Source organism: Ochotona princeps, chromosome 2 (genome assembly GCF_030435755.1).
Source record: "Ochotona princeps isolate mOchPri1 chromosome 2, mOchPri1.hap1, whole genome shotgun sequence".
NCBI lineage: Eukaryota > Metazoa > Chordata > Mammalia > Lagomorpha > Ochotonidae > Ochotona > Ochotona princeps.
In genome coordinates this window covers 4063789-4085392 of record NC_080833.1, presented here as the reverse complement: position 1 = coordinate 4085392, position 21604 = coordinate 4063789, and the positions used below count along the sequence as shown (strand labels likewise).

The 21604-nt window shown below is 52.3% G+C and overlaps 1 protein-coding gene across 1 annotated transcript in view; it reads right to left on the bottom strand.

Annotated features, from left to right (window-relative positions):
- Positions 1-2294: 2294 nt before the first annotated feature.
- Positions 2295-21604, bottom strand: part of LOC101529813 (calmodulin-binding transcription activator 1) — a 439149-nt gene continuing 419839 nt past the window's right edge. Inside the window, exons 14-20 of the mRNA XM_058674694.1 lie at positions 18646-18833; positions 18208-18454; positions 17454-17525; positions 14917-15110; positions 14010-14084; positions 11759-11789; positions 2295-2630 (exon numbers count right to left, since the gene is read on the bottom strand). Of these exons, the coding sequence (XP_058530677.1) occupies positions 2598-2630; positions 11759-11789; positions 14010-14084; positions 14917-15110; positions 17454-17525; positions 18208-18454; positions 18646-18833 (840 nt within the window). The 3' untranslated portion in view covers positions 2295-2597. The remainder of the gene's footprint in view (positions 2631-11758; positions 11790-14009; positions 14085-14916; positions 15111-17453; positions 17526-18207; positions 18455-18645; positions 18834-21604) is intronic.

Here is a 21604-nt window from a genome sequence, read left to right as displayed (position 1 = left end):
TCGGACTGGTAGGCTCGGGACCCACTTGCCACCCCCTCCCTAAGAGCCCTCCTAATTCTACGGCAAGTCTTGTTAATCATCTGGAATTTTCCAACTTAATTCAGCTAATAATGTGAGGGTTAAAGCAAGTGCACTGAGGTCATTACTCTGGTCAAAAGATCAGTTTTTGGGAACCTAATCAATGGAATAGACATAGCCAATTTCAGTGTTAACCTGGGGTATCCTGGAAAAGCTGGCTTTCACATTCCCCATTTATGAATGCAACTGTGTGTTCCTGGATTACTCAGCGTCCTCCTGTAGGTCGGACCGTGTAAAACAATAGGTACCCGGGGGACCGTAACAGCTGTGACATAACCCACACATTTAAAAACAAAATTGAGTCAGATCGGTTTACAAATGTACAGGTGGCTACTCGTTGTGGGGCTGTCACTGTTTGTCAAAGCCAGTCACAAGCAGAAAGACGTATACTGTACAGTAATTCGAGGTTGGCAGTGAAAGGAAGTAATTAAAAAACAAGTACGATTATAGAAAAGGCACCAAGAGCACTGACCCCAATTTTGACCACCATCTGTTTGTGTCCACCTGCTTACTGTAAGACGCCAGTTTAAAAGCTCACCTGTGAACACCGGCAGGCGTCCCAACAAGCCCTGAGTTCTCCCAGTCAGCAGCCAGGACCAAGAGGAAAGAAAACATCTCGACTTCACGCCAACTGAGCCTCCAACCTCACCCGGGGGTTTTAAACTGGCATCAGCAACACCAACTTCATCCTCTCAGTTTAACCTCAGTAGTTCTAATTTGTAAAAGCGTCGGATTTCTTTGGCTCCTCATTGTGTGGAAAGAGTTCAGTCCCATGACGTCCCTCACAGGATCAGTCTACATCTTTTTCACTCCTTAGTTGTTCTGGTGTGTGTGTATGTGTGCGTGATTTCCAATTCCCTTTCTGATTTCCAGCAGGAGATATGAAAACGTGACATTTTCCTACTCTGCGTACCGTTTCCTTCTGTCTGATTTTGATCCTTCTGCGTGTTCCTGTTGGAGTGGATGGTGTTAGGCTGTATACTGATTTCTCTTAATGATTATCTGTTTTGCAAAAGTAAATGAATTTTCTTAAGCAATATTAGCATTCACATTACTTGGCACCATTGGCAAAAAAATTATAAATAAAATAAACTAAATTCCTGGTAGCTAAAATTAAATGTAAACATATCCTTTTTTTTTTTTAAAGTAATGTTACTCTGCCTTTTTTCCTAAGTCTAAATACAGTAGCTCTTTTTTTGCAGTTAAGTCATGCTTTAGCAAAATGTTCTTCTAAAGAACATTTAAAATAAAGTACTCTTATAGTGAAATAAAGTTTTTTTTGTTTCATTTTACAGACCATAGCCACTAATGCTTTGCTTTTGTTCATTTCTTTTTCTTGATTTCATGCACATATCTCTTTGTTTTAATATATACAATATATACAAACAATACATCCACATTTGTCTCGCTCATTCAGACAAAACTATACAAATAATTTTATCTTGCCATGTTATTGACCTTTGTGAATAAAATATTTAGCAATTAATATAATCCCTTTCAAATATTTTCTCACCTTTCATTTCTACTTTCTCTATATACACAGACACCGCTCCGCTGGATGAGAGAGAGCCAAGAACATGGGATTTTTACTGGCCAGAACGCAGCACCACACTGATTGTTTAGGTGGCCAATGTCCAGGCGAGGTTGATGACCCCTTGGAACGGCTAGCTTCCAAGGTCACTAAAAAAGGCTACATGCTTTACCGATTCTTAAGGAATTCTCATTGCACATGAAAGTAAGGCCAAGAAATTAAAGTGCTGAACATGAGAGAAGGGACGACATGGTCACTCACGGGGCTTCTGGGAGGTGGTGGGGACAAGAAAACAAACTGAGCCTCTGGAAGCTGTTTCTCATTAGATCCCATGCATTACCCGTTTGCCACACACCCGCCCCTCTGCAAATTCCCACAAGACTGTAAAAACCTGCAGGTTTCAAAAGTTGCATTAAGTGTGCTGTAGAGATTAAAACAAACAGGACAGACAAATAAGAAACAGTGAGGGAAATGAGAACACACAGACCCGATACAGATCACACGAGCTGAGCCCTCCACTTTGCAAACCAGTCCCGCAGGCGGAGCCCTTCGGAGAGGCCGCCAGCTGCAGGCTCAGCGTCTTCGCTGCTGCCAGGGTGGCCCCGCCGTCTCTGAGCTGGGTTTTTGGTATAAAGGTCTGTACGGTTGCACGCGACGTGGGAGTGCAGCCCTGTAGGAGGAGAGCGGCTTCCTCTGGGTTGAAGCCTCTTTGCTCCCCCCCAGTGTCTGGTTTTCCTGTGATCCAACAGAAGATTGAGTTCCAAGATGTCTTGCTGATCAAATGAGAAGTTGTCCATGAAAGTGCAAATGCAATGACCAAAAAACATTCCTGGTAAAATCCTGCAGCTGAGCTCCCCAAAACTGCAGCGGGATCGTGTGTGCGTGTGTGCGCGCGTGTGTGTTGTGTTGTGTTGTTGCATGTCTCTGCTAAAAACAAATGAAAAGTCTGAAAAAGCAACGTCACATTGCTAAGGGGTGCTGTAGGTCTTCAAGTTCCTTGGCCTTTTTCAATTCTTTCACTCTGGAAGAGAAACACAAGAGAACACCAGGCGATAACTATCGAGTGAAACCGCAGCCCTGCTGAGGAGAGGGCGTCACCACCCCCCGGGGAGAGAGGGACCCAAACCCCAAACAAACTCCTGGCAAGTCCCCGGGAGAAGCATTCAAAGAGGGAGACATGACCCTTCTCAAGGCGATTCGAATGTCGGCTCTGAAATTTGCTGTACCATCCAGGGCTCTGAGAACAGAAGTAAATCAGTCAAGTGGCACCAAGTGTTAACAGGAACTTGGCCAGCTTAGAAAAGTTTTGCCTGGAAAAATGCCTTTGCTTTTAGCCTGGTGGCGTACCACCACGGCCTTACAGTCCCATAGGGGAACTGTACATCACATTTGCTTAGCTTTTCATACACTGAGAGATTGAACTTGCTACCTTGAACCTGTGTCTGTCCAACTCCATGAATGTCCTCAAGCAGTGTGTTGTCTTGGCCCCTTTCTTTCTCCCAGTTCACACTGCAGGTTTTTTTCTTTTAAAGACATTTAAGTTTCTCTCCCTACAGCTCCCAGATGGACAGCAAGTGGGTGTGCCACCAATAATGCTCCCTGTTCTGCTTATCAAATACATGGTCATGAGCAAAATTCACATCAGCCAATTCCTGACCCGGTACCATCTCCAGTCCAGATAGCTCCTGCAAAAATCCACCTGCAGAGCCTGGGTGGCAGGCGAGCGGCCGTAAGCTGTGGGGACAGCAGAAGGACCAGGCGCAAGTCAGGGCATGCCGTGGTGTGACAGGGCTGGCAGAATCGCATGCTACACGAAGAATCTGTCACCGGAACGGGCGTGAGACAAGCATCAGTGGATGGCCAGGAGTGGCCTGGCTGGGCCTGGGCAGTTCCTAATTCCTGAAGAGTCAGCTCCCTTCCACTATTGTAAATGGTACCAGCAAACCCAATGCTAGCTTACTTCCCAAACAGGGAAAGAAATGCTTTAAAAAACAAGCAATCACTCCCGTACCCCACCTCCCAGGGCTAGAAGTGACAACACCTGGATCAGGTTCCTGCCTCCCAGCACAAAGGTTTCTGGGTAGCCTGCCAAGCTTTTCACCCAGAAGGCAACACTTCACCCCTGCACCTCTGTTGACACTCCAAAGAACCAGCTTGTCCGTCCAATCTTCTCCCCAGCTGGGGCCTCACACGACCCGGACACCAGCGCTGCTGAGCAGCGGTCTCCTGACCGTGTTCTTCAAACAGGCACACTGGGGACTGTGTCAGTATGCTCACAGCCAGAGCCAGACATGACCCCGTTTTAGACTCTGTGACCAAGTGACCCATGGATGAATAACCTCTGGACGGGCTGGGGAGGCGTTCAGATCCTATTACAGTACAGAATTATGCATCCATCTGTGTCCCTCGATTTGGACATGCATACTTCATAAATAGGCTTTAAACAAAGCTGGAACATGCTACAGTCTGTGTTCAGTTTTTAAACATGCAGGATCTATACTAGCACCCCCTGGGCCGGAACAGCGCAAGGCATGCACCGATCCCAACTTCACTTCCAGACATGCAACCCCTGCCCTCGGGGGAGCCCTGTTCACTGGCCACTGCCAAGGACACGTGCTGCCCTCCGGGGTCTGATCCCTGCACTAGCACAGAACCCATTCAGGGGACGTCGCAGTGCCTCCCCTAAGGAGTGACCAAGTGACCGCTACAGGAAAGCCGTCCCAGACATGGAGGGGAAAGCAGAGTGAATCCCAAAGCCAGGAAGCTTCCTAGCTTCAATCCAAAGAATCTGCTATCAGCTGGCTAGGGGACGTGTAACATTTACAGACCTTTTTGTGAGTTAAAACGGTCACATTCATTTTTGCAGTGTTTCTAAATTTCTTTCAGAACTAATTTTAAAAAAACTAGGTTTTCACAAAGTTTTAGAGTCCCAACATACTCTGTTATAAAATTAGTAATGGTGGGGGGGTGCTGGCATGGTGGCACAGCAAGCTAATTTTTCACCGGCAGGGCTGGCATCCCAGAGGAGCACCAGTTTGTGTCCCAGCTGCTCCACTTCTAATCTAGCTCCCTGCTCATGCCTGGGGAAGCAGTGGAGGATGGCCCGAGTCCTTGGGCTCTGCCCCCCACATGGGACACATGGACGAAGCTCCTGGATCCTTCAAATCAGCTCAGTTCTGGCCATTGCTGCCACGTGGGGAGATGAACCAGTGGATGAAGAGCTTTCTCTCTGTAACTCTTTCAAGTAAAAGTAAATATATATATATTTGTAGTTAGGGATAGCCTCACATTAAGTAGAGGTGGGTATCACACCAGACAATGTCTGCTTGGAGACAGGGAGCCCCCCTTGCGCCCCCGGCCTCCCTGTGCACTTCCCAGGCTCTAGTTCCTCCTGGGTGATGATGAACTTAGTCCTTGGCGTCATCAAGAAGTTACTGCAATGAGCTGGTGTTTTCAAGTGCTACCAGCTTTATAGAATGCCACTGAAGGAAGAACGGATGAAGAGAAAAAGGAAGCAGTTTCCGCTCCTGCCGATGTCTGTCCTCACAACACCACCACTACCTCCAGGGGGCGCCTGGAGAACAACAGGTTTGCAGGACCGGAACACCTGCCCAAGTGTGTCCCATTGCAAGACCTCCGCTTTGGCTTGACTGCCTCCAGCTCTCCCAGTCTAACAGAAATAAACCCAGGTTCTCGGAAGCTTTCCATGCAGGAAATGCCACTGGCCACAGCCGCACTTTCTCCCAAGACGTCACCTTCTGTAAGACACTACGCTGCTTTCCCTACAAGAAATGCACCTGGAAATTTCACAGCACGCTTGGGTTTTAAATCCAAAAACACGCAAGGAGACCCCTAGCTTCCTTTTCCCGACTCACACCTGACAGACCGTGCTGGCCTCTGACACTTGCACCTTCTCGGCCTGCCCATCAAAACATCTCATCTCTGGGTCATCCTGAATTGTGTTGCCCTAAGTGAAAAGTCTATCGGAAAAAGTGTTGGAACATTTCATTGCCTCCAGTGAAACAGAATTCTGCTCTGATTCAGAGCAATTTCAGACAGACCAGAATCCAACTGCTTCCTGTAACTACAGAATCAATCTTGCTTTGCTATCAGTCAAGAAGCCGAATAAACATGAAGAAGCATGCTTGACATAAACACGCATCTTGACCGACAGGAAGCACACACGTGGAAATTGAATGGCTACCGCCTCTGGGTGGTGGTTCCAGCCCATTCGTGTTTCCAAAGTTCCCTACAATGAGTGTTGTGCTGCTTTTGTCACAGTCCTGTCATTCTTTAAGTCTGCCAGATGTCTTTCTATCACCTATTTCTTACAAATGATGTTCACATGACATACAAGCATTGGCGGAGGAGGTTGACCACCTCCTGTTGCAGGAGGGATACCACTGCAGTCTCAGCTGAACTAGAAGTCAATTGTTAAAAGGAGAGAGAGGCTGCATCGCAATGTACTAGTGTGATGCAGGAAGCTACAGCCCCAGAGAGGCGGCAGAGGCACACGAGGTCTGTGCCCTCCGATGCCAGCAAACAATGGCTGCAGGGGGGGAAGGACGGGCCATCCACTCAGAGGTGCTCAGCCAGAGATGTTTCATGAGTCAGTGGAGCTGGACAGCTGTCTCCTCGCAACACTGGTCATTGGAGAGCTTGGGGCAGCCGGGGCGGCTTTCAGAGGAGTTACCTGGTGCTCTGAGAGCTCTAACAGCTCGTGGGGAGTTCAGAAAAAGGGAGATCTCGCCATTTCCCAGAACCCTCACTTGGATTGCAAAACAAAACAGACAGGGAGGCCTGGGAAGAGACACAGAGCCTGTTGTCTGGGATTTATCGCACACCACTGTGTTCCAAAAATATCCATCTCCTAAAAGAGGCAAGTAAGACAAGATTACTTCGGAGAGTCCAGAAACATCCACGGCAACACATCCCACATTTGCTTCTTACTGCCCCTGAACACAGGGTCACGTGGGGGCCGATGTTACTCACACAGTGGATGCCACCGTGGCTACCTGCCTCCTTTCCTCCTGGAAGACCCCAGCCGCGCTTTCCAGACAGTCCCTGGATGGAACCATCCCTGTGACTCTCAGAACCTGGGAATGGCCCATGGGCAGATTCCAGGTCACAGGGCTGCTCTCCTTAGGTAAGGCAGAGTATGTTGCTGCAATCACTGCTTACCAAGGTGACCAGCAGCTTGGGGCAAAGGCAAGTGTTTTCTCAAACACAGAGAAAAATCTGTTTAAAACATGTAGGGCCTGGCAGTGTGGCCTAGTGGCTAAAGTCCTTGCCTTCCTTGCATGCGCAGGGATCTCATATGGGTGTCTGTTCTAATTCCAGCAGCTCCGCTTCCCACCCAGCTCCCTGCTTGTAGCCTGGGAAAGCAGTCAAGGACAGCCCAAAGCCTCGGGACCCTGCACTCGCGTGGGAGACCCAGAGGAGGCTCCTGGCTTTGGATAGGCTCAGCTCCTGCTGTTGTGGCCGCTTGGGGAGTGAATCAATGGATGGAAGATCTTCCTCTCTGCCTCTCCTCTCTGTATAGCTGACTTTCTGATAAAAATAAAATAAATCTTAAAAAAACACATGTGATCAAGAGGCTGGTACTGTGGTATAGTGGGGAAAGCCTGCCACCTGCATCCCTTATGGATGCCAGTTTGGGGTCCAGCCATTCCTGTTTCCATCCAGCTCCTTGCTAATGTGCCTGGGAAAAGCAGCAGAAGCACTCGGTCCCTGGCTTCAGCCTGGCCCAGGCCCTGGCTGTTGCAGCCATTTGGGGAGTAAGTCAGCAGATGGAAAACCTCTATTTCTCTCTAAATATTCCTTTCAAATACATTTTAAAAATGCATAAGGTGGGCCCGGCGGCGTGGCCTAGCGGCTAAAGTCCTCGCCTTGAAAGCCCCGGGATCCCATATGGGCGCCGGTTCTAATCCCGGCAGCTCCACTTCCCATCCAGCTCCCTGCTTGTGGCCTGGGAAAGCAGTTGAGGACGGCCCAAAGCTTTGGGACCCTGCACCCGCATGGGAGACCAAGAAGAGGTTCCTGGCTCCTGGCATCGGATTGGCGTGTACTGGCCCGTTGCGGCTCACTTGGGGAGTGAAACATCTGATGGAAGATCTTCCTCTCTGTCTCTCCTCCTCTCTGTATATCCGGCTTTCCAATAATAATAAAAAATCTTTAAAAAAAATGCATAAGGTGTCTTGTTTTTTTATCTCACTAGGCATGTATACCCAGTTTCACTGAACATGGACACCTGTGAGAGCAATTTACAAATCAGTTTTTAAATGAGAGATGCCCTCACCCGGGATAACAGCCTTTCCCGGGCATCTTACCTCCTATGGGAGAGTAGGAATTTGCCCCCTGGAGTGGTATCTCTCACCCAGATTATTTTCTGCTACACAGAAGTGTCACAGAGAAGACATGGAAAAGCATCTTTCATCTTGAGAAGGACGTTTGTGGGGCCAGTGCTGTGGCACAGTAAGTAAAGGTGCTGCCTGCAGTGCCAGCATCCAACATGGGTCCCCGCTGGTCCACTTCCCATCCCGCTTCCTGGGAAGGCAGTGGAGGATGGCTCAGGCCCTTGGGCCCCTGCACCCACGTGGGAGACCTGGAAGAAGCTCCTGGCATCGGCCTGGCCCAGCCCTGGCCACTGTGACCGTGCGGGGAGTGGATCCGCGATGGAAAGCCTCTCTCCTGTTTCTCCTTCTCCCTGTAACTCTACCTTTCAGATCATCTTTTCACTTGTTTTTTGAAGAGGCGTTTGTTTTTTTAAGGCAAAGTCTGAAGGCCTGGGATGTAACCCAGTCGCTGGCCATTTCCTCTGCATATGTGTAGTCTTGGTTTTTCCTGCCACCACACTAACATCCTGTCGGACAGGAGATCCTCACAGCCACCCAACTGGCTTTCAGCGCATTTTAAAACCTTCTTCCATCCCCCAAAATCCAGCGACACGCTTTAGTTGGTACGATGCCTAAACCACCCGAGTCAACCACAGCTGTTGAGTTTGTCTCTAAAGTTCTCTGCTGTGTAGACAATTATCAACTCCAAGGGGAGGAAAAAAAAAATCAAGATCCTTGTGACAATCTCCGGACCGTGGCACGCCAGGCGTCAAGTGGTGTCAGGAGCTGTGTACTATAGCCACACTGAAGCCATTTTGAATATAGAACTATAGGCCAGTGGAAAACCCCCGGCTGGCTAGATGCTTGGGAAAGAGGTTATGAAACTGATCACACACCTAGTTTCAATTATTTCTAGCAGCTGTTTCAGAATGTGATTTATGCTGTACTTGCCAACATCTTGTTACCTACACTATTGTTGTATTTGTTGATATGGTGGTTGCTCAAGAACAGTCGGTCTTGAGACCAGGGCTTGCGTCCCAGTTTCTCCTTCCCTCCCCAAGCCTTAGTTACTGAAAATATAAAAAGCCTCAATCGAAAATAATAAAGTGTCAGCTTGATCAGACATTCTGTCTTGCTGTCCGTTCTTTGTGTCTCTTGTCCCCCATTCTCTCCTATGCTGGCTGCGACCCCCGTTGACTCTCCTGCTGGACGGGACAAAGTGGCAGGGGAGTCAGGGGCTGAGCCTAAAGGAAAGGCCGAATCAACAGGACACAGGAGACTTGGTGCTCCTGGCCCCCTCCAAGTTCTATGCAGACCCAACTGGGTTTTTCTGCTCACTGGGCTGCTGCTGCAAAGAGCCCACGGGGTCTCCACTGTGACAAGGGACAAGCCCATCCTGCCTCCCCTGGCTGATCATCGCAGCAATGGCGATCTGAAAATGTTTCCCTGAACACCTAGCTCCGAACTTCTGGAGCACCTGTAGGTGCTAACACCTTAGGGCGCAGTGTGTTCTCCCACAGTCCAGGGACAGAACCCTCCTCTGGCACTCCAGAACAACCCCCACCTGGGGGCTGTGGGAGGCAGAGACGCTGTGAGGTCCCAAGGCTGTAGGGAGTGCTGGCTCTACTCAGACACCTGGGCCAGAGGTGCTGGGGTGCCCTGGTGGCTGCAGGGGTATGACCACTCAAGCTACCTGAAGACCCTGGGAGCAGGTGCGAGGGTGCGACGAGGTTTCACTCCTTCCACGCATGAGCTGAGGACAGGGCACAGCAGGCACCGGAGAGGCAGAGGTGGGGCTGTCGCTGGTGACCAGAGCACTGTGGGAGGTACGGCGTTGACAAACCTGAGGCCGCCAAACTTCCCTTCTAGGGAGAGGTGGGCTCCTGGCAGCATGCAAGACAGCTCCAGGGCATGCACCTGCTTAGCTGGGAGCTGGCTTGGCTTTGCTGTTGTTCAGACAGGTGACCCAGGACATGGGAGGGCCCCTTTCCTCTTGCAATTCCAACATGGACATCTCGATGCCAGCTGCACCTCTGAGACCAGAATCACCTCCAGTGTAGACCACTGCCTGATGCTGGGTGGGGCGCTAGGCTTGGCTCTGGCTTTTTTTTTAAAATACAGATTTCCACAGTAGTTATTCATAGTTATAAATCTCCTACAAAGACAGGCTTGTGATATAGGAAAAAACTTGACCGAACTCAATGGGAGATCCAGCAAGCTGAAACACTGTGTAGGGCATGGCCAAAATCCTTTTGTAAAGGAAGTTTAATTAGCATGTGCCCACGGTCATTCCTTTCGGTTCTGTCCTGGCAGCTGACCCACCACACAGGAAGAGTAGCTGGGACAGTGGATGGCCCCCAGAGCCTACAGTCTTTACTTTTTAGCCAGTTCAGGGAAAGTTTTTAAGTACCTACCTTAAAACACAAAGCCTAAAGATTTTTTTTTTAAAGTATGCCAACTCCTGGCTTAGAATAGAATGAATAAATATTAGCACCTAAATCTAGTCAGCCAGGCAATAATTTAAATTTCTAGAACACTGGAGGTTCTAAGAGATCTGCTGAAATTTGGTCTTTTCTCGGAAAGCTTAAAAATGACTGAATAGGGCCCAGCAGCGTGGCCTAGTGGCTAAAGTCCTCGCCTTGAACACGCTGGGATCCCATATGGGCGCCGGTTCTAATCCCGGCAGCTCCACTTCCCATCCAGCTCCCTGCTTGTGGCCTGGGAAAGCAGTTGAGGACGGCCCAATGCATTGGGACACTGCACCCGCGTGGGAGACCTGGAAGAGGTTCCTGGTTCCCGGCATCAGATCGGCGTGTACTGGCCCGTTGCGGCTCACTTGGGGAGTGAATCATCGGACGGAAGATCTTCCTCTCTGTCTCTCCTCTGTATATCTGACTTTATAATAAAATGAATAAATCTTTTTTAAAAAAATGACTGAATAAACTATTAGTGCAAGATTAGGGTTAGTGGTGAACGCACTCCCTCGAGATGTCTGCATTGCAAATTTGTAAGAAAAAAGAGCTACGGAACTGGTCGCAATTCATGTCCAGTTCTGGAATATTCTTTGGCTTTTTCTAAGTGTCCGAGGTTCAGTCTCTCCCTGTAACTGCAGACCTGTTAGCTGCACCTCGCAGCGGTCTCCTCCCCCTGCCCGTCTGGCCGGCCGGCACCCTGCTCTCAGTGAGACACCCGTTCACTCCAGCGTCTTCACGGCTGGGTTCCGTTCTGCACGGCAGCAGGGAACCCTTGGGTTTTGGCGATGTGGTCCCCCATGTATTCTCTGCTCGGTGCAGTCCTCAACATTGCTGCTCTGGCTCACCGTGCCAATGACCACCCTGGGCTGGCCATTCTGCAAGGACACTCTTGTGCCCTGACTCACCTCCTTGCACATGGAGAAAAGACCCAGGCCATGCGATGACAGGGCCGGGCACCAGGCACAGTCGTGCTAAACCACAGACACACCTGCTTGCTCACAGCCCAGGGAGCCATCATGCTTTCCACACTGCAGCAACTGCTGAGTTGTCTCGTGTCCCGTGGTCTTGCTCAGGGTCACCCCAAGGCCTCTTCCTCCGAGCCTCAGCACGCCCTTTGGTGCCTCGGAGGGATCCCCCTCTCCCTCGCTCATGCATCTGCCACTCCCGCCTGTTCTCCTGGTGTTAGTAGCTAGGGTTAGTTCTCATTGTGTTTTGTTTCATTCAGAATGGAGGTGAAACTTACTGGCATACCTAGGCTGCAGCCCCATGCAAGCAAGCAAAAAGCAAAGTATTGGAAATGGAAGAGAAAGAGAAACTGGCTAGCAGGCAGCTGCACTCACCCTTCTGTACAGCCTATGGTCCACCAGGGGGCTTTGGACAGTAAAACAACACCAAAGAGCTATTAGCACAGAGGGTCATGACAGGATTCGTACAAACAGCTGTAGTGCAACCCCGCGAGAATGCCAAGTGGCTTCTTTGTCCGGGAAGAGAGAGAGTGAGTGGCGGTGGGGCACGTCACCTTAGCAGCAGCAAGAGTCAGCAGTGGACCGGGTGTCCTCACCCAGGCCAGAGCCCTGGGCCCACTGCTCGCCCCTTCCGGGGCCCCTGTCAGCAGTGGACCAGGTGTCCTCACCCAGGCCAGAGCCCTGGGCCCACTGCTCGCTGCTTCTGGGCCCCTGTCAGCAGTGGACCAGGTGTCCTCACCCAGGCCAGAGCCCTGGGCCCACTGCTCGCCACTTCAGGGCCCCTGCCTGCCTGCCTGCCTTTCTAAGGAGGCGGCATACAAGGTTTCTGTTCCGTTTTTTTTTTTTTTTAATATGTATTGCAGTGCTTCTAAGGGATAGCCAGCATGGCGACAGTTTCTCTTCAAGTTACTAGGAGGGAACCCAGGGTGACACAAGGGCCCATGAGACAGTCTGATGCCAGCGTCCTGGAGCTTCTCCACACTCGCTCCTGAGTGGGACGTACAGGAGCAGGCAGCACACCTAGGTCCCAGAAACGCCCCCTCACCTGCCGCCCAGCACCCAGGAGTCTTCATTTCTTTCCAAGGAACACAGAAATCAGGACCCTCTGTCTGCTGCGCTCTGCACTCGGGCCTTCCGGGGAGCTCTGGAGGCCAGGCTCCGATAACATGTGATCCTACCAGAGGTACAAGTCCCTGGGGAAGCTGCTCCCTTCCACTCACCCCAGAGGCCACTGCCGAAACCCTGGCCAGCCCTGGTGTGATGACCATCTGGGAGACGGCCTTTGGTGGGTGTACGCTCCATTCTTCTCCCACCCGATGCAAACACAGAGTGTAAAAACTAGAGGGAGAGAACTTTCCTGGGGTTTTGCTCACTAGCAAGAGGGCAGCACCACCTCTGTGCTAAAACTGGAAGAACTGAGCAGGGCCACCCAGGGCAACCTCATGGCAAACGTTCTGGCCTCAGGAGGGAGAAACCACGTTGGGTTCATCCGTCTCAAACTGCAAGCTGTCTGGACAGTGGGGCGTGCAGAGAGAGAAAGGAGGGGCCCTTTGCCTGTGCTGCCTGTGGGCTGACCACGGGGCAAGGCGGTGGACACAGCTGGCAGAGCCTGTCTCGTGATGCTGTCCATGCCCCAAGGCTGCTGGCACATGCCTTGGGCCTGTGTGCCCGTCTGGCAGCTGCCACTAGTTTGAGAAGGCAGGGCACTCCTACGCTCCACTCCCTTCCCTCTCCCTAGAGCACACCCGAGAGTGGACACCCTTGGTCCCTCATCATCGCCATGGGGTCCGCGCAGGCTGCCCTCTGCAGTCTTGTTGGTGGAGTCTCCAGTCATGGGGGTGGGGCGGTGGGAGAGAGAGTGCGGGGCAGAGAAACCCTGGCACCTCCAAGGAAAGATGTTTTGAAAGCTAGTTTTCAGAGTTAAAAAACCAAAAACAAGCTAGACCAGGCGAGTCTGCAGCTCAGGGTACCGCTGCCTGCCATGCTGCTCCTGCGCCTCGGTAGAGCCACGGGCAAGTCCTCTCCACACAGCCCAGGAGCTGGGCTGCACCAAGACCCATGGGAGCAGGCAGGACAGTGTGCTGGGACCCCCCAAGGGGGAGTCTCCAGGAAGGAAGCAGCTCCAAGATGCCTCTAAGAGGGGCTGAGGCTCTGTGCACTGGGGGGCCACCTCTGGCTCACTGCAACGCCCCTGGTGAGGAAGGGGCAGTCAGATGCCCTCTGTCCCTGCACTGTGAGCTGCCTTCCGGTCTCTTAGGTCTCCATCACTCAGCAGCCTCACCAGGTTATTCTAACAGAATGTGCCAGCTGGGCCACATCCAGCAGAGGGCACCAGCTGTTCAGTGGAAATTCCACATCTAGGAGGGCCGGGATGGGTTTGTGATCTGCCTGCAACTGCTTTCTGTTCACATGGGCACTGGCACAGGAGGGGTCCAGCGAGAGGATACTGCAGCATGGCAGGTCAGGCACAGGCTAGTCAGGTGGCACAGACACAGGCTGGCCCCACTCTCCTGCTGTGTGCTCTGGGGTGCCGACCCTGCCTGCCTGCCCGGAGTTGAGTTGGCCACAGGAGCCAGGGGATGGTGATGATGGTCAGGGCCCCGGACTGTGACAAGGACTCACGTACCTGTGGCGACAGCGGCGTAGAAACCTCATTATCTTCCGAGCAGCCTGGTCCTGCTTTTTGGTTAGCAAACTGCTCCTGAAAAAGTCAACAGGGCTATTGTCACAGGAGGAGGCTGGTGTGTTCGCAGGGAGCTGCACCACAAACGGAGCAGCTGGGGCAGGAACCAGCACCCAGGCTGAGTACCAGTGCTGCAGGCTGGGCCTTTACCCACTTGCCACAAAGCCAGCCCCCTTCACCTGAGTTCGATATCCTCTTAGGGCTATTCTGTTCTAGAATTAAGCTTTTTTTTTCTTTTCAATTTATTTATTTTACAGAGCTGAGAGAGAGAATGGAAGAGAGCAGAAGGGAAGGAAACACAGAGAATCTCCCCATCCCAGCCACTGGTTCACGGCCCAAATGCTAAAATACAGCCAGGACCAGGCCCGGCCGATGCTGGCAGCTGGGAAGTCAGCCAGGCCTCCCACACAGGTGGCAGAGACTCAAGTAGTTGAGATTGCCTCCCGTGGCGGGCATCAGCAGGAAGCTGCGATGGACCACAGAGCCAGGATGCGAGCCCAGGTCCTGCCGTGAGATGCATCGAATGCTCAGCCCTCGAACGTGTTTATGGCCGGGCTCACTTTACGTTCCCAAGTGTTCATCGCCTTCTCTGGCCCCCATGACTCCCAGGGGTTTCTCGGGCAGTCACCCCACGTTTTCGACAATGGCCATATCCACCACTAAAGACGGAGACAGCCCTGTGCTGGTCCTGCGCCACTTCCACAGGAGTGACACAGCTAACTAATAGGGAGCGTGGGTGTTAAACACCCAGGAGAGATGCGCCGGGCAGCGCCAGCTGCCCAAAGGGCCAGCCCCAGCGTGCTCGGCCCCTGCCCGGCCTGAGCGCCCCTGCAGCGGGCACCGGGCGCACCTGAGCTTCTGTTGCACGATGACAGCCGTGCGGCGGGCCTGCCGTCTCTTGCCGCACTTGCGGTAGCTGCGGTAATACTTCTGGATGAGCAGGGCGGCGCGGCGGCTCTGCTGGAACCTCTTCTGTTCATAGTAACTCCGGAACTTGCTCTGGATCAGGATGGCCGCCTGAGTCATCTTCTTATAAAGTGCATACTGTGGGGGGAAGAGGGAGCCGGTGACAAGAGGGGCTGCGCAGGGGCACCTGCCTGCCGAGCCGTGTTCTCTCCACTCTCGCCCTCCGGGGGAGAGGCAGAGCGGAGCCTTCTCACCCACCTTCCCAGGGGCCAGAGCTCCACTTTAAGGGTCGCCTTCAGATTAAACACATCGCTTTCAATATTCTTCTCCTTCAAAGTACTCTGCCTTTCTTAGAAATAAACTCGGACATTGGTGAATCTGAAAACCCACTCTCAAAGTGACATGGATGCTTCAACGCTCCTCTCAGAGCCGCACGGCAGGAGGCAGCTCGCTGCTGACTGTGACGCCTGACCGAGTTACAAGGTCCCAAACACGAGGTTTAATCATGCAACGCTGACACCACTCAGCTAGTTCCGCCTGAGATGAATACCCCTCAGACAACGGGACAAGGGCCTGGGTCTGCTGGGAAGCACTCCCCCATGCCAGCCTGCTGTGGGGCAGCCTGGGAGAAGAGAGAAGCCACAGCGCAGGGGCCTCCTGGCTGGGAGGGCTGACGGGACCGAGCCCGAGAGCCTGACGCCAGGGCACAGACAGTGGCATCACCATGAGACACTGGGGACAGGCAGTGAGGACAAAGGCAGCTTTGTCTCCTGAGGAACCGTGTCCCCTGGAGCGTCCTGGTCTCTGCCGCCCTGCACTTTGGAACGTGCAAGGCGATGCGGGCTGCCAGCAGGAGGTGCGGTCTTTGCCCACTACTCTGCGGGCACATGGCCCAATGAGAACGCTGCACCCCAAGCAGGGCGTTAGCCATCCTGCTCTGGCGCAGCCCCCTCAGAGCCACAGCAAAGCCCACCATGCACACCGGCCACCGGAGGACAGGCGCGCGGGGCGGGCAGCGATGAGTGTGAGGTTTGTGACTAGGGTGGAATGGTTTGTGAGAGGGCACGGCCGTGTCATTACCTTCAAGGCTATCCATGTCAGCTTGGGGGAGAAACAGAGAGTCCAAGGTTAACATTAGACTGCCGCTTGTCACAAAACCCAAAACTCCCAGCCAAAAACAAAACCCCCGCAAAAACACCGTGGCTACCTTCGTGCCTTCCACCCTCCAAAACACTTTGACAGCTGCTATTAGTTCCAAAAATAGTGACTTAGAAAAAACCCCGACGCCTTGCCTCCGGGTCTCCTGCGCGCCCACGCCAGGCTGCTCCCCACCCAGCGGCCCCTGCTGTGCCCGTGGCAGGCCTCTAGGACCTGTGGTGTCAGCGTCTACACAATAAACCTTCATTTTCTGGGATCGTGAACTCAACTGGCAACAAACTGGAGGTGCCTCTGCCCCCGCATGATCCAGAGGGCTTAACCCAGGAGAAACCCAGGAACAGAGGGACCTACAAGCCGCGGAAGCGAGCCCTCCATGGCAACGAGAGAACCCGTGCTGAATGTGCGCGATGCAGCCCACAGGGCACCGCCAGGAGCTGGTGGGAAGACGGCATTCAAGGCTAACGGGCATCTTCCACGTGCCTGTTGCAGGCCCCGTTACATCTTAACACTTCCTATTCTTGAAATAAAAGATTAAAATAGACCTAGAGTACAACCTAGGAAGAGATTCTAGAATCTACCAACAAGACTGAACTTCACTGTGCAAAACACTCAAGACCAACTCAGGCAGTTTTCAGTATTTTCAAAAGTCTAATATTTCTTTAACATCCCAGCCTTGGCTTCTTCACCTGGGAAGTGGAAACAGAACTGCTCACGTGGATGAACCGCAGGCGTACGTGAGCGGGAGGGGTGTACCTCCCAGGTGCTTGGTGGGTCCCCTCATCTGTGGGACTCCACAGGTTGTTTTGGGAACAGGCAAATCCCCAGAGCCTACTTAGCGCTTCTTGCACCTCCTAATGGAGCAATGTAAAAGCAATTTAAGATACACCGAGCTGCTGATTTTCAAAGGTTTCCACAATTCTTTGTTTTAACGTGAGCAAGAAGCTGAAAGGACAGTGTCCAGAGCAGAGGTGGCAACACCCACGGCCCAAGCCGGCCTGGCCTTCACCTATCCAGCCGCCGTCCAGCTCCCTGGGGTCCTCTGTCACAAAGGAACCCAGCTCGGACCGGAACCCAGCTCGGACCCAAGCACCCCCTAGCTGGACACCAGCAAAAGGACGCAGCTCCAGAGGCGACAAGATGCCGAAAGACCAAACACGGCCACTCCGGCTCTCTGCTGGCCTGCGTGCCAAATGCTGCATTTTGCTCACGTTCTAACTGGGGTGATGCGCATGGAGTCCGGTCATCAGGGACCAGACGTGGCGGCCTTCAGCCGAGCTCCACCCCAGAACCTCCCCCCAGGTGTTGAGCGGGGCAGGGCTTCACCTGTTTGTATTTCCTGTAGCAACGCTGGATAACAGCGGCAGCCACCTCCTGCTGTTCCCACAGGGGTCGGCCCTGCGAGAGCAAAGTGAGGGGACAACATCAGTGTGGGCTTTGTACAAACCAAGATGGCATCATCGCTTGTTAAACTTCACTTTGCAGACATGAGCCCCTACCCCGGGTTTCCCTGGATGCAGTCAGGACGAACGGAAATTGGGAAAGATGACCCCACAGAATAGACCTCTTGACTCTTGCTTGCAACGTCAAGAGGCTGAAAACGCGCTCATTTTAGAAAGCATTTAAATCCGGGTGGTGCACAGCCTTTCCCGATCTTACTCATCTTTCTTAAAATACACCACTGATGTTACCGTGGGAGCAGGGACCCAGGGTTCTAGCATGTGTGTGTGAGAGGGTCAGCGACCCCTCTGGGAAGCGCACAGGGGTCCGAATTTGTCCCCAACACCCCCTCCCTGCACACCCATGGTCATCACCCATCACCCATCAGCAGCGGAGCTGGCGACAGCCACCCCACCCCCTACCCCCCACCTGCCTTATGCTGCTAAAACTTCTGCAAACTGGGAATCACTGAACGCGACACAGTGACCTCAGTTACAAATTCCACCCATTTGGAGAAACACAAACAAAACACCACAGACAAGACCCGGCCCAAACGCTTCAGTCCCAGTGACCGCGACCGCTATCCTCCCAGACCTCAAAGCCGTTGCACAACACCAAGGGCCCGCCTGTTCAATTTTACCTTGTATTTCCGGAAAGCTGTCTGGACAAGCCTGGCAGCCTCATAGAGTTCTCTCTGCTCATGATCAGACAGAGTTAGCTGAGCAAACTCATTCTCTACCTTCTCGCTGGTTGACGCGCTCAGGAATTCCGACCAGTCGGCTGCGGAGGGGAGGGGGGGTTTCTCCAAGGCGATTGCGCTGCCAGGGGAGCCGGCGGGGCTCAGGCTGGTGTTAGAGGACGGGGTGAGAGGCTCGCTGCGCGCACTGTTGCAGCGGGGAGAAGAAACAGACACGGACTCAGGCGGGGCCCTGCCCCTGCGTGGCCAGCCCTCATCGCCTGCGAGGGAGGCGGCTGAACACACCAGCACTTTCGCCACGCTGACACTGGTCTGCCCTGGACACCTGCTGGGAGTCCAGGGCCACGGTCAATGGCCACCCACCCCCAGACTTGCACTGACCGGATCTGGACGGCACTGGGCAGGCGGTCGGCGTCAGCGAGGTAAGTGGCCAGCCAGCTCATGGTGCTGCTGATGGAGGCGGGGTCTGTCCTTTCCAGGGCTGAGGATTCCGTGGGCACGAAATTCTCCTGCTTGATTCGGTCGGGGGTGGCTTCGATAATGTGTTCTGCTAAGGTCATCATGTTCACCTGCAAGCCCGGGGTCACAGGGCACCCAGGTCAGGAGGGTGCCTGCCCTCCACCCATCCCCATGGACAGACCAGGGCAGAGGGGTGTGCACACATCCCCAACCAATGCACTCCAGCATCGCTGTAGGGTTGCTTCATAATTCTCCAAAACACACCGAGACCCTCTGAAGTGATCAGTTCCAGGCACTGTGCAGCTGAAACCCTTCTTTCCTTTTCTTGGAGAACTTCAGCCCTGTGCCTGTCTCTGTCCTCAGCTAATATCAACCAACGAATGATCCCCCAGTTGCGGTTCTCAAGTGAGTGGAGGCATCAGTGTGGTGAGATGGCTACTGGCCTGCCTGCTCTCACACCTCTGCCTTCGCCTTGTCATTAAAAACGCTTGTCGGGCCCAGCTCAATGGCCAAGTGGCTAAATCCTTGCCTTGCACATACCAGGATCCCATATGGTGACAGTTCATGTCCTGGCTGCTCCACTTCCCATCCAGCGCCCTGCTAAAGGCCTGGGAAAGCAGTCTAGGATGTCCCAAAGACTTGTGACCCTGCACCTGCATTGCAGACCCAGAAGAAGCTCCTGGCTCTTGGTTTCAGATCGGCTCACTCCGGCCATTGTGGTCACATGGGGAGTGAATCAGCAGATGGAAGATCTTTCTCTCTGTATCTATCTCCTTCTCTCTGTAAATCTGCCTTCCCAATAAAAACCAAAATCTATAAAAACAAAACAAAATGCTTAAAAGACTTTGGCAAGTCTTTTAAATATTCACCCAGCAGGAGTTATGTTTTACGTGGAAATAAGGAGGACACACATCAGCTTTTTCAAACCTCTTACATTTCAAACAGGAGGAAGAGAAGCTGCCGTTACTGGGGCCAGGGTACAGCCCCTGTGCCTCCAGCTGTTGCACTCTGATCCAGCTCGCAGCTGCGCATGTGGCAAAATGTAGTGGAAGATATCCAACAGTCTGAGAGCCACATGGATCTCCTGTCTGCAGCCGGGTCAGTGCTGGCCAGCCGTTGTAGCTACTGTGTGGTGAACCACCCAGTGAATGGAAGACCTCTCTCCTAATGCCTGCAGAGTCAACCGGCCTTTGTTTCTAGGGAGACTGCCTTTAATAGGAGCAAAGCTGAATTTCCTTGGTCATCCCTCTGACCCTGACGGGGCAGTGCAAGGACTCGGTGTGACCCAGAGTGCATGGCTGAGCCCATGGACCCACACTGCAGCAGCGGCTGCAGAAGGCTAAGCAATCACAACGTCCAAGGCCCAGGATAGTCACAGTAGTTGTCCCTAAGAAGTTACGTCTGTACCTCCAAACTCCCTGGATTGTGGTCCTTTAAATTGAGTGGCTTTGGGGTTTTGTTCTGATATGGTATCCTAGGATATGAATAACATTTGTAAAATGACTTATGAAAAACCAATCCTACATATGCCATGGGATACATGTATTCCTATCATATTAAATACGTCACATACATTAATGAAGCTAAGTGTATTAGTAAATTTTACATCCTTTTCCTGTCTACTTGGCCTGAGACCTTCTGAGACAGGAGTGCCTGTGTGGTTCCAGTTCCACAGTTGCCAGTTTTCAATGTTTGCAAGTCAGGCAGCCAGGTCTTAATGATAAATCATCCATTTCCTGTTTGCCTTGAAAACTACGTTGCTTTTTTTTTATTTGTATTCATCTGCCCGCTTACTATTTTTCTTCATCCTTTCGTTTCCTTCGCTTTATTTCATTTCAGTTGTGTCTCTCCCAGCAAGCAGCAAATACTGGTGTATTTCAGTTTCCTTTTTTTAAAAAGAAATCAATTCTGAGAATCTTTTAACAGAATCACCACTTTCCAAGTGTGAATGATCAAGTCTGAACATATGCCTACTTTACTGTCTCGTTATTTTTGTGGCTGTTTTCCACTTTGTTATCAATGTTTAGTGTCCCTTAGTGGACCTGGTTTTCTTTCTCCCCTGCAAGGACTCAGAAATCCTGCAGCCTGTTCTCATGCTACCTATGAACTTGACATTCTAACCAGCACTGGCAGCCAACCCTTACCCATCACATCACCGGGAGCAACATCTGCCGCCTCCCCTCTGCACACAGGGGCTGCTGCGACACATCCTTACTGACTTCACTCCTCTTTCCCAAGTTTCCTTAAAATACTTTAGCAGTTTTTGGGGGTGGAGGGAGGCAGGCAGGCATTTGGGCCAGTAGTTAAGAACCCACGTGGACACCCACAACCCACTTCCAGGTCTCAGTCAGGGGACTGCTCCTGACTCCAGGAGACTCAGGGTGACAGCTCAACGAGCCGGGTCCCTGCCACCCACGTGGAGTCCGATGGAGCTCCCGCTGCTAGCTCTGGTCGTGGCCAGCCCTGGTTGTGGCAGGGACTGGGGAGTGAACCTGCACAGGCCAGATGGGTGCATCGAGCAGTCAGTCTCTCTGCCTCTTCAATAGTCATGAGTAAGTGAATATCTAAGGATTTTAGCTCTTGGTTCCTGACTGAACCTCGTCCTTCCCCACCACACTCCACCTGCAGCTACTTGTGGCAGCGCTACTGGCTTCCCTGCTCTCTCCTGGGAACTCTGATACACCATTTCTTGAGCTATTTTTCTTAGTTTTCCAAGTGCCTGCAGAACTTCTTTCAACTGCTACTTTTCTATGGATATGCGCCGTTAAGTCGGTAAAACACTCAAGGCTCTGCAAATATGACATTGCTTTCTTCTCTTTAGCTTGTTTTCTAGTTCATGCATCCAGGTTTCAGAGGCCAGCTGGCACAAAGCTCTGCCACC